Source organism: Girardinichthys multiradiatus, chromosome 2 (genome assembly GCF_021462225.1).
Source record: "Girardinichthys multiradiatus isolate DD_20200921_A chromosome 2, DD_fGirMul_XY1, whole genome shotgun sequence".
In the NCBI taxonomy this organism is placed as follows: Eukaryota; Metazoa; Chordata; class Actinopteri; order Cyprinodontiformes; family Goodeidae; genus Girardinichthys; species Girardinichthys multiradiatus.
The window spans coordinates 23798154-23811578 of record NC_061795.1 but is presented as its reverse complement, the minus strand read 5'-3'; the positions used below and the strand labels follow the sequence as shown (position 1 = coordinate 23811578).

General features: G+C 38.1%; 1 protein-coding gene across 1 annotated transcript; it reads left to right on the top strand.

Moving 5' to 3' along the window:
* The first annotated feature begins 1022 nt into the window (after positions 1-1022).
* LOC124881761 (CD81 antigen-like) lies at positions 1023-13387 on the top strand. The gene is made up of 8 exons (XM_047387526.1): positions 1023-1153; positions 2605-2719; positions 9580-9677; positions 9795-9869; positions 9969-10082; positions 10168-10263; positions 12562-12645; positions 12749-13387. The coding sequence occupies exons 1-8, from the start codon at positions 1088-1090 to the stop codon at positions 12812-12814; spliced, it is 714 nt and encodes a 237-aa protein (XP_047243482.1). The 5' UTR covers positions 1023-1087; the 3' UTR covers positions 12815-13387.
* The last annotated feature ends 38 nt before the right edge of the window (positions 13388-13425 follow it).

The following is a 13425-nucleotide window of genomic DNA, read 5'->3' as shown; positions in this document are numbered from 1 at the left end:
ACTCTCCTACTTTAGGTCGGATTAAAATGTAACATGTACATGTAAAAATGTCTATTAGGCTTCAGACTGCAGATTTATTTACATCAAGATCATGAAATATTACTAAAAGACAATCAATCCTAACAAAGAAAATGTAATATTTAAATACAGTTATGTGTTGCATTTCTGGCTTTTGCTCGAGAATTATTTGACAGCAGAGGGCGCTATGTATCACTGTAAAAAACTTGTCATTTGTAAAGTATCTTCAACCCCAGTAAAGGAAAGCAAAAGTATCTTCTTTCTTTCTTTCTTTCTTTCTTTCTTTCAGGCATTACTAGAGTACCTGGAAGTATGGCATAAGTACTCTTGCTTACTGTTTGTGATAAGCCATGTAGCCATGTTATGAGGATGAAAATACCTGAGAGCGTGGCAGAGTTCACCATAAATTAGGACAATAAAGCTAAGCATAGAGCCAGAGCTGCAATGGAATGGTTTAAATCAAAGTATCAAATGTTAGAATGGCCTAGTCAAAGTTAAAACCTAAATGCAACTGAGAATTTGTGACACAAATTGAAAAATGATGTCCATCCAATCTGGCGCAACTTGAGCTATTTTACAAAGAGGAATGAGCAAACAATTCAGTCTAGATTAGCAAAGTTGGTAGAAAAAAAACAAAAAATACTTGTAGCTGAACTTGTAACAAAAGGTGCTTCTTTAATGTATAAACGTTTCATATTTAATTTGTTTCAGTACTCCTCTACTTCCATTCATAATTATGTTGTGCTTTCTGTTGGTATATTGCATAAAATCCCAATAAAATACATTGTAGTTTGTGATTGCATCGAGGCAAAAGGTGAAAAAGCTCAAGACTGGATAAATCATGGCTTAAATCTCTTATCGTGCATGTGCAATCCTAACCTTGCTGAGGGGAAATGGGGGCTCCCTCCCTCCACACTGCTCCACTTGGTGGGCAGGTCCCCCGTCTCGGTTTTCACTCATCGTTATGAAGGAGGAGTTTCTGTTTAAGCCAGCCCAAATAAAATCTGAGTAATCCCTGGAAGTCGACTTTGGGCTGAACAGAGGGACAAGCTGAAAAGAAGTGGCAACAATGGCTGTAGCGGGCTGTACGAAATGCATAAAATATATGTTATTCTTCTTTAATTTTATTTTTTGGGTGAGTCAGTCTTACTTTACTTTTTTACATTTCTAATGTTTGAGTTATTTAGTTTTTTCCACTTTCTTTTTTAAGAACAAAACAAAAAGATTTGTTTCAAATAATGTCCATTGCTTAATATTTCCACATAAAGGGATCAGATCTATAAACTTCGAGGACCACATCTTATGATGTTTGGGGCTCCTGTGTCTGGAGGGAAAAGCAGCATTTATTCATACAGACACAGTAGAACAAACCTTGGTCAGACATTAGCTGGAAATGCTCTTACCCTTCGTCATTAGTTACTTTCTACATGGATGAGCAGAAGTGGAAGATCGTTTGAATGAATCAAAGACAGAACCACCTAAGGCTGAGGGGGAGGCTTCAGGTCTTCGCTTCATATCATCTCCTTGTCTTATAAACTCTTCTTCAGATCCATCATTTTGTTGTTTTAACTCATACATTAGTCACAACGATTAGGAAGATCATGATTTATTTTTACAGCTGAATTTGGAAAAAAAAGACACAAAAAATCATCCTTAGTATGTTTTAAGAACAATTAAAACACTTAACACTGATAGATTTACCAGGTTTTTGGAGAGGGCTCTGCTTTGAACTTAATGAATTTCAAAGATTTAACTTTTTCTGCTCATTTGAAGTCATTTTTCTTTGGGAATTACTCTAGAAATAATATTACACAGGGGTTTCAAAGGAAAATACTGCTATATAATTAGCCTGCTGTATCATACGACATCATCTTACACTAATATTCACCTAGGACCAATATTTAAGTTTTCATTTGGAACATAGGACATTAGTGCATTGTTTAGATGAGCAAAGAGTCACCACATCCTGGACACGCCGCACTTGATCGACTGTTTCCTCTGTTGGTTTTGCTGCTGTGCCCGTCTTTGTGAAAGCTCTTGAGCCCCGTCTTCCTTATTCGGCTATTTTTCACATCGGGATTTCAGTTTCCTGTTTCTTTGTTAACAATAGTGACCAACCAGGCGAATGAAAAGAGAGAAAAACAACAGGGGGAAGAATGGCTTGAATACTTGTGTAAGCATGTGAACAGCCTCAGTGGTCCACTCGCCTTTAAAGATCATTTATTGAAAGTTTTTTTTCCCTTATGGAACAGATGAGAAAGTAAGTTGATAAACTGTGAAGCTGATTTGGCTTCAAACAATGCTTTGAGGGCACATTCTGTGCCACAGGTCATTGAGGTGTCAGGATGTCCCTTTTTTCCTTTCAGACAACAGCAAGCCAACCTCAGCTCCACAGTGGAGTTGAGCACATAGTAAGAAAGAAATTAGAAGAAAAGTTTGTACATTTGTTTAATTTAAGCAAAACATTAACCTTGGTTAGACATCGTTTCTTTACACACTCATACGTGGCTCCTATCCTCTCTCAGGGTGTCATTAAAGTGGAAAATGTGAGAATGAATAATTAAAGCCTGTGTCCCTTTGCAACAGCTGGCCGGAGGTGTGATCTTAGGAGTGGCCCTGTGGTTACGCCATGACAATCAAACCAGCAACCTCCTCATACTTCAGTTTGAAGGCCAGCAGGCGCCGAGCACCTTTTACATCAGTGAGTATCCGTCAGAGTAAAACTAAATAGGTTTATATTGCGTCTTAAAAAAATATTTGCTCCATTGCAATGTTTTTCACATTTTGTCAGAATATAACCACAAACTTCAAAGTAATTTATAGTGATTTTAAGTCCTAGACTGGCAATTGTGAATGGAAGTGATACATGTGTTGTTTTTAAATAAAAATCTAAAAGGTACTCAAAGGGCTCCTACTAGTCAGTGCAGACCTATTTTACCGTTCATGGATATCTTTTTATTGCATGTAATCTTTTAAAAGTAAAAGTAAAAGATGTAATATAATAAATTGGAAAATTAAAGGCAACATCATGCTTTTTATAAGCCCAAATTACATTACTTGATTTTTTTTAACCTGTAAAGAAGCATCAAACTAACACACTCTGTTAAATGTCGCTGTGTGATTAAGAGCGTTAGGTCAGTATATTTAAGTGACAGAAAGATGATGATGTTTGACATCTTTCCTCTGATCCTTAACCCTTTTTTTCTAATAGTTTTCTGATAGAGCATCTCAACTGTTTCTTTCTATATGGGGGACAGCAAGGGGGCATGATTTTCAGGTGCCCACATCTAAACATAAATCTACTCACGAATGGAAAGTATGTTCTCATTGAACACATTGGTAATGGCACAATCACTAAGTTAATGTCAACCTGGATGTTTTTCGGTGTAGGAATGAGCCAGTATGAGATGACCATGAGTAAAAAGACCAGTTTCATGATTTTTAAACTAAAATCTGAAATAAAAAATATATAACATGATCTATTTGCTACTAGTTCCCTGATGCTTATTTTGCAAAATATTACATTTCTTCACCATTTAAATCTTGATTGTGTAACACAAGTACATCAAGCTTATATTTCCTGGATAGTTAGTCAGGCTATCTGCTCAGGTAGCTAGCCAGCTGTCTGCAGCTTGACATGGACACTGCTTGCAGCCTTTTAACTGTAGTTAAAACAGTGTTACTTGTTTTAAAATTATGGGTGGTGCTCCTTTAGTTTCAACACCATGACAGCCCTGGTTTCTTGTGACTGGAAACCTTTCCAAAATTTCCGAATTTGTCTTAGTTGTAAGCAAAGGGAAAGTACAAGTGCCTTTTTTCATCCAGCTGACCAATAGTGTGCAGCACTGTGTTTCTCGATGCTCCGTTCATGTCTCTGGCACCACATGATAGGACTCTAAGTTGTAGATGTGGTTAGATAAGAAAACTGTTAAGGTTTTGAAATGTTTTTGTTTTTTTAAACCTAAGTATAGTGTGATGCTGGTAACTGGCCGTTGCCTGTTCCAATATATTATGCTAAATGTGACTTAATTATTTTTAAAATGTCAAACAAATGTCAGTCAGTCATTTTCTACCGCTTATTCCATAGTGGGTCGTAGGGGAGCTGGTGCCTATCTCCAGCAGTCTATGGGCGAGAGGCAGGGTACATCCTGGACAGGTCGCCAGTCCATTGCAGGGCAACACACAAACAACCATGCACACACTCATTCATACATCTAATGGTAATTTAGAGTGACCAATTAACCTAACAGGCATGTCTTTGGACTGCGGGAGGAAGCCAGAGTACCCAGTGAGAACCCACGCATGCACGGGGAGAACATGCAAACTCCATGCAGAAAGACCCCCGGCCGGGAATCGAACCCAGGACCTTCTTGCTGCAAGGCAACAGTGCTACCAACTGAGGAGGAGCTTTGAGGAGTTTTGTTTGATATCATTTTATTTCTTCTTAACAAGCAGAAAGTATTTAGACCTATTTAAGTAACATCTACAGGTAAATTAAATTATGCTTGTTTGTGTACAATTCAGCAAGGAGTGATGATATAGGAGCTTATTGAATTGGTATTCTATTGGGATAACGGGAAGAGGAGGGCTATGGATTAAGCTGAAATAAAAATTAAGCCTTAGCCTCATTACTGCAAAATGATTTATGCACTTGTTACATAAAAACCCTTTTATTTTTTGTTAATTCGTCCATGTTCTGCAGGAGGCTTAACTACCCTTTAGTGATTATCTGCTCTAAATAAAAGTTTACATCTTTCTGCAGATTCCCCCTACCCATCTTATTTTTGTCTTTTTTTTTAACTGTTAGCACAGAGAAAAAGCTCTCTGAGTCCAGTTAGCTAAAAGATATAATTAGAAATGTTTGGGTTGACCTGACCTCTAACAATAGGAAACAGGACCTGCGTAGTTCCGCGTCTTAACTTAAGAGTGGTCTCAACCAGCTTTCACTCCATCATTCATGAGCTCACTGTGGGTGATAATGTCCTTATCAAAAACTGTGTAGATTCATGTTTGAGTCCTGAGTCTCCTTCAGTCTCTCTGGGTGCTCCTTTGAAAGCAGTCAGATGCCTCAGACAGATGTTGAGACAGATGTGGAGTCTAAAAGCGCTGCCTTTGAGAATGGTGCAGCAATAAAAACATGCTCATGTTTTCTTCTAATCTTATATTTACTTTTTTGGCAGGTGCTTTAAAAAGGCAGAAGTTCTTTAGTTTTTGTTGGACCACAGAGTGTCTCTCATGTTGCCATCGTTCTCTGCACTCAGTTCTCTGAAGAGCTTCAGTTCATAATATGATGTAAACATTTTAAAGGCCCATGATCTTGGTTTTGCTGTGGCGGTGGACTCCAGTAAGACCATTAATTTACATCTGTGCTCCTGCTGTTCTGCCATACTTACCCCCTCAGTAAGTATACTGAGTAAAGTCAAACCCAAGCTTTTTTTAGCGGAGAGGAGGGACTCTCATGATTTTAAAGGCGAAGTGGCAAGGAAGGCCCACCCTGGCAAGATCAAGGCAATATTTAGTTTTTTTTAACCCTCCCTTTGGCATACGCCCTTACATAATTCAAGTAATGCCATACATGTGAGCATTATCCCTCAAATTAGAGTTTGAAGTGGGAGTTTTTTTTTTAGCTAACTGGCAGACCAAGGTGGTATTTATATAAGGCTGGATATACACACGATCCCACCTCTGCTGCAGCACTTGAAAACCTTACTGGTGGCAGTTGTCTGGTCTGGTCTGGTTTGCTCCACAGATACTTTCGTAGTTTAGTGTTGAACTTGTAAGCTTACCTTGCTGTGAGGAAAATTATAAAATCAACATAGCACTTATGTCTGTAATATAAACAGAAACTCAGAGCCAGGGGAGGAGGAGTTTCTCACAGACACTAAAAACCAGAGGAGAAATCAGCTGGCCTAGCTGGATCAGCCTAAGTAACAAAACCAGCCTAACTGTACCTTTAAAGTGTTAAAATGGATGGCATCCAACAGGGAGCTAACAGCTTTATATTTACCATGAGAGAAGATTCTGCAAACAGCTTGCTAATTAGGTCAACATTTACTAAAAATGCAGTCAGTTTACTAGTTGTATGTAACAATTATTATTAATATACACTTTACATATTTAATTGCATGACTGTAAGAGATACGCTTATAAGAAATAAGAACAGATGAATTTGACAGACTTCCTTTGAAAGTTATTTTTTAAATAAAAACAAAAGTTTTTTGGGTTTATTCAGTCAATCAACAATTTTATGTTTATTGAGCAATTTTTCCAAACACCCAGGTTTACACTATGTGACTTAAATAAGAAAAACAGCAAACTTTCTGTTTGCAGAAAGGATCTCCTTTAGCGGTCTGAATGAAAATAACTGACTCTGTTGGTGTATGACAGACCCATGAAGCAGATGCTCAGGGTTGTTGGTAGTGATTCCCCTAAATAACATCCAGAGCACCCATATCCCTACAGAAGAGACCAAACAAAGCCCACCAGCGTGTAGCTAAATCTCAGGATATACTGTATACAGATGTTCTGTGAAGATCTCCAAGGTTTGTTGGAGAACATTGGTGAACAAACAGCATGATGAAGACCAAGGACCACAGCAGACAAATCAGGGGTAAAGTTGTTGAAAGGTTTAATAAACTACGTGTGGCAGAAAACTAACAGTGCAAATCGTCTAGGGCCGACCATCCCCCACAGTGAACATGGTGGTGACAGCATAATGTTTCAGGGATAGTTTTGCTCACCATGAACTGAGAAGCAGGTCAGAGTTGATGGGAAGATGGACTGACTAAATAATACATTACAGTTTATGGATGTAATGTGACAAAATGTAAAATAGTTTAAGGGTTATGATGTTCTGTGATTCTCAGCCAAAAACAAAATAAGTAGAGCATCCCCTGTAAACTGCTGGCATTTCTTCTAGGATATTAGATCGTTTTTGCCCTGGATTACATGATGAGGCAGTCAAAGATACAGTGCATTATTTCTCTGTCGACATTAGATCCAAAACCTTGTACTGATAAGTGATAAAAAAGGGACTTTTTTTTTATTATCATAAGCAAGATTCATAACCCTGTTTTTCTATCCTGAGTTTATTTAAGTTTATTGGTGTCCTTCTCTGATGGTGCGAAAATGACCTCTGCCATTTTCTTTCTTTTAAATTACTGAATGAGATGGACAAGTGAAGCTTCTGAAGATTTTTACTGAGACAAGAAATAAATGGACTTCTCCGGGGGTCTAAAAGCGCATGTCTCCTTTAAAGACTCTATGACAACCTCAAAGGGTGTTGTCATAGTAATGGAGGGCAGTGGAAATAATGGCTCTTTTGCTGCATTGCAGATTTACTGGCCCTGGTAACCTTCCCCTGGTACCACAAAAAAAAAGTCCTGAAAGCAAAGAGACGGGAGGGTGGGGGTTGTTGTGGATGTAAGGATGGGAACTGGTTGTGTGCGAAAAATGAGGTGCAGTGTTAGGTGGCCGGTCTCATCGTTGGTTCATTTCGGTGAGCTTCAGTCAGGCTTTGTTAGAGGTTCAGGCTCAGTTGGTTTCCTTGTGAATGAACGTAGACAGACTGTGAGTATTTGTAACGAAAGCTGAACTACTTCAAATCAAATCTTTCAAGATATGTTTCATGTGTTACAACCATCTGCTGTTCTATTGTGTCAAAGCAAGTTCTGACGTCTCGCTTGAGTCGTTACAAAAAAAACCTAAAAAGTGGAAGTGAATCATCTAGTTACAAAGAACCCAAACAACAGATTATGTCAAACCTTTTTTTTTTAAAGTATTTTATTCATTCGTTTGGATACATTATGCTCATTATTTTCTGTTTAAACAGCCAGTCAGCCTCTAATGAATCTGCTAATGGAAACAAAAGTGACTCCAGGTGTGATAGTGGCAGATTTAGCCTACTGCTTTGAAGGGACAAGTATACATTTTTAAATTGATATTTGCTTTTTTGTGACACTTAAACGTTTCAAATCATCACGCAAATTTTAACATCAGACAAAGACAACGTGAGCAAATACAAATGCAGTTTTTAAATAAGAATTTCAATCGTTAAAGAAAAATGTTAATAAAACCAACATGGCCCTATGTAGAAAGTAATCGACCCTTTAAACCTAATAAATTGTTGTGTCACTCTTGGCTGCAACAGCTGCCATCAAGTTGCCTTGGTCCTTAAGCAGCATATCCCCAAACTATATCACATTTTATTTTGTTGTTATGGATTTTTTTTGACCTCCTGGATGCGTGGTTGTTGTGCTCTTAAAGTAACCTTGGGGGCCAATTATAAATTATATATTTTTTTGAGGCACTAGTGGTCTTTATTTTTGTTATTTTTCCAAAGTAGACAGACTAGAAGTGGGGTGGAGAAAGGGGGAAGACGTGCAGTATAGGTCTCCAGGGTCGGGACTCGAATCCAGAACAGCTGCGTCGAGGGCTGAGCCTGCGTATATGTGTATACGCAACATACCGGCAAAATATATTTTAACATAGTGCCAGGTCAGTGTGGATCATTTTTTTCTTAATAAATTAAATCATCAAATGAATTTTTACTTATTTTTTGTTTCATCTTCATTTATACCAGTAAATCTCATTGAGATTTATGTTCAACAGCGACCTGTTTTAACTATGCGAAACAATATTAAAAACTATATTTTGTTTATATTTGGGTTTTCTTTGTCTGATATTAAAACTTAGTTTGATGATCTGAAACTTTTAAGTTTTACAATAAACAAAAACAAAATAAATCTGTAAGGGGGCAAATACTTTTTCACAGCTCTGTAAATTTAGTTTGGCTGGTCCCAGCTTGGAAGCTTCCAACAACTTGGAAGAGACTAAAGCTGACTTTACAGTGTTAGTAGTCTCTGGCATTTAATCCTTAAAATAATGCATCTATCAATAATATGTGATTGTATTAGTTGTCTACAATGCAGTGCTTATGATCTGAGAATATACAGTTAAATTAGTTATCACTAACTTTGCAGATGGAGATTTCTCATGCTTGGTGGAGATCAGGATCCACGCCTCCTCTGTGACCTTTAGTTCTGTTGATCGTGTGGGAGTGTGTGTGTGTGTGTGTGTGTGTGTGTGTGTGTGTGTGTGTGTGTGTGTGTGTGTGTGTGTGTTTGTGTGTGTGTGTGTTTGTGTGTGTGTGTGTGTGTGTGTTGGGGGGGGGGGGGGGTATTTGTTTAAGTGTCCCTCATGTTACCCACGAAATGGTCAGGGGTCAATGCAGACAGGTGTGTTGTGGAGAAGTCCAGGGTGTCATGGAGGCATTTCCTTGTCAGGGTTGCAGCCTTTTGTCACTTCCACCCCTCTGACTCAGGAAGTAGGGGGATGTTTGTCTTTAAGATGCAAAATTTGCTTTGCAAATCATATCATGTCATCTTACATAGAAAACAGGAAAAATATTCAGGAAGTCCAAAAACAGCATTTGGATCACATAAATCTGCCACAGGATTTCTCTCCCTCTTAGCATTGACATTTCTGCCTCCTGGTGGTGATACAGACACTGTGACACCAAGATCAACCGCTTTATATCTGATTGACTCATTCCGTTTATAGGTGTCTACATACTGATTGCTGTCGGAGCTGTCATGATGCTTGTGGGATTTCTTGGATGTTATGGTGCCATTCAGGAATCTCAATGTCTGCTAGGGACAGTGAGTATCCCAGCTCTATGGGGTCATATTTTCCATTCAGACAATTTTTTATGTAAAAAATAAGATAAAAGATAAGTCAAATAAAATAAAATACATGTCCTAATATCTACTCTGTAGTTTTTCTTCTTCTTGGTGATCCTGTTTGCCTGCGAGGTGGCCGCAGCAATCTGGGGCTTCATGAACAGAGACACTGTATGTACATTAAAATAGAAATGTTGATTGTCTTCAAATCTAACAACGTGGAATCATCTTTAATTATTATCCTCCTTCTTATTTTTTGATTATCCCCAGATGTCCAAAGAACTAATCAATTTCTATGACGCTGCATACATCAAGGCTGTGGATGTCTCCGGGTCCCCGAGTAAAGATGCTGCCATCAGTGTGCTGGGCGCTTTCCACACTACGGTATGTTTTTATATGTGGAGTTTTATTTTCATAAAACAATCTGTCTATCAATTACAAGTGTTTGTGCTCTGGATTTCATCTTTAGCTCAACTGCTGTGGGAAAGGTGACGACACACCTCTGTTCATGCAAGTCGTTACCACCTTGTGTCCTCCAAGAATACTTTCTTCCCCAAAACCCAAGGTACACACAGCCTTTACCACCAATTCCTTCTTAAAGGACTTTGAGGTCACGAGTAAAAAAAAAAAAAAACATGAAACAAATTGGCAGATGAATGCTAACATTACATTTGGAACACAGAAAAATTAAGAGGCATTAGAAAAATCTCCTTATCAAATGTGCATTCATAAGGCAAAGATTTATATGGGAATTTATTTAATGAGCGCAGTAGTTTGGAGGCCCCTTACCCTGGGATTTAAAAGCTCTCTATGGCAAACCCTGTCTACTTGTAATAAACCACAGTATCACTGTAAATGACCACTCATGACAATAACTGTAGTTAAAAAGTAAAACTCTGTCAGCTTTCATGTAGATATTGTAATTTGTGCTTTAGTACTGACCAACATTGTTAGATGTGAATGATTGTGCATGAGTACTCCCATTTCTCCCAACAACTGTGCTGTCAGAATAATTAAATTAGCTATTAGAGATATACTGTGGGCAGTAAATGGAAGCAGCTAAAAATCTCTTTTTCCACAGACTGAATTCACATAATGGGTCTGTGTTTAACTGGTAAAGGCTGCCACATAGTCGGGCATACTTGATTCTGCGGATGTTGTGCTTACTCAAGGCAGACGTGTCTGTGCAAGACTTAGTTTTTACAGCCAAAAATGTGGTGTCACACAATAAACTGCTCGATGGGAAAAGTCTCCACATCAAACTGTTTTACATTTGACACATTGCTCAAAGCAACTGTTCCCGAGGACGCTCAGTGTCACTGCCATTCTCTGCACCGCGCTGGTATATTCCCCTTCTTCATCCCTAGTGTGGTTTAATGGCCTTATATACCACCTTCTTTTCTTTTTGTTTTTTCAAAGCTATAAGGCAAATTAGTTATTTCCGTTCGTCTGACGAAACCATGGCAGATATGGTAGGAAATGTAAGAATTTGCTACCAGAAATGTAGGAAATGTTACGCTCGACTATGAAACCTCAAACATTCGTGTGCGTGGAGTCGGCACTGCTTACAGTACACCTGACTATGTGAGAGCCTTACAGGTTTAACTGCACTACAGAATTATGAGTTATTAGAATTATGGGCAAACAAGAAGAAGAAATTGTTTTATTTACTAATTCGATTCGTGGATATCAACAGATGTTTTGCACTGACAAAGGACACATGAATAGATAAAACCACAGGGAAACTTTACACTTAGCAGTAACATCTGTGTTCACCTTCATGGTCTTGCTTTCTCCACTAGAGCTTTCGGTCGTTGTTGTGTTTGGGTCCCTTAACCTTTAGTTGCTGCTTTCCTTGAAGCCAAACTTTTAAACAATGATACAGAGGATCATCCTTGTCAGTTGATTTGATTGGACATAGCTTCTTTGATCATGTTTCTGCTTCTCTCTGTCGGTCATTCTCCCCAGATGCTCTCATCTGACTTTTTTCTTCTGTTGACGGCCTCAGCAACAAACAGAACAAATAAGACACCCCATAGTGATGTAATCAGGCACTAAGGAGTACACTGGTGCTTTCATTTGGAGCATCTGTAATGCTGTTCTATATATTGCCACATCAATTCAGCATATATTACTACTGAAAACATAGATTTTTGTTAAAAAAACACTTTCTGTTTACAACAATAGTCTGCCAAACTCTGCTATTACACCTGCCAAATCATCATCTTTACAGGGTCAGAAAAGAGCACTTTAAAACAACACAAAACAAGACTGATTGTGATTTCTTTGTTTCATACTTTCAAGTCTTTTTGGATCTGACATATGATGAAATTTGCCATTTAAACATATTTGGTTAATATATGCAGCATTTTTAGTACCGCTAACTGCTACTTACACCAGAATAGAGAATAATATTATTTACATCTCTGACAATAGAAGATTGCATGTAACCTGAGCTGCAACTTGGATCTAACATACAACTGTGCAACTAGGTAGAACATTGTTAAAAAACAGATGTTGGGTTCCCTGAAAACGTTCCTGGTGTGTTTAATTAGCTTATGCTTGTTTGGTGATGCATATTATAGAGTTATTAAGGTTGAAGTATATAAAGTAAATCAGGCACTTCAACATTAACCAAACCTCTTTAATAAATGACAACATATAGGCATGCCTGCCTATAGTCTGTGTGTTTCCATTGTAATCACATAATATTTTATGTAAACAGTTCTCTATAACCAGCAGCAATCCAGCGCCTTGTTTTGACAGCTGACCCGGATCAGTTACATGTAAATCAATGACATGAGAGAGGAGCACATTTTCCATTGATTGCAGGCTTCTTATCCAGCCATTTTTCTCTTGTCAGAGCTGCCACAGTGAACTCGTCTCTCTGTTCTCCGAGAAGCTCTACCTCATTGGCCTGGCTGCCTTGGTGGTTGCCGTCATCATGGTGAGCGACTGACTAATTATTCATAAATTTCTCAGCTCTGATAACATTGTAGACTTTGTGAGACAGACAGATGGAATTAAATAATATCGTTTTCTGCATTCAGATATTTGAGATGATCTTCACCATGGTGCTCTGCTGTGGGATTCGTAACAGCCCGGGAGTTTACTAGGTGTTTAAAGACCAGGAGCAAATCACACCAGCTGATACCAGAAAGATCTGTTTCTGTGCTGCTCAAAGCACAAAATGTATATTTGAGTATTTACTTTAGATTAGATTCTGTTTTTTATATTACTCCTTCATCATAACGTTCCTTTAGACAACTGACCTTTCATCATTTTCTTTTATACTTTTAGTTTGTTAGAAAATGTTTCTCTAGCAGTCAGTGAGCATGTTCCTGGGTGTGTAAATTGTATAAAAACTTATTTGCAGTATTTGTGTGCGTGTGTGTGTGTGTGTGTGTGTGTGTGTGTGTGTGTGTGTTAACTGGTGTGTTAATGGTTTGTTTATCTTGCTGCAGGTGTCGGTGTTTTTTAATCTGCAGTGTTTCTAGGATCTGCGAGGAGGGTTTTAGTCGACTGTGTGTCTTTATGTGTTTCTTCTTCTAACCTAATGAACAAAATGATGCTCTCACATTTAATAGCTTGTGAATCTCCCCACATTAGATAAAGACACATTTTTATATGTTTTGCTGCAGCTGCAATTTGTTCTAAGAATACTAATAAATTATACAAACTGCCCTTTATGAGCGTTATCATAATTTTTCTGTTTTTGATTTATTCC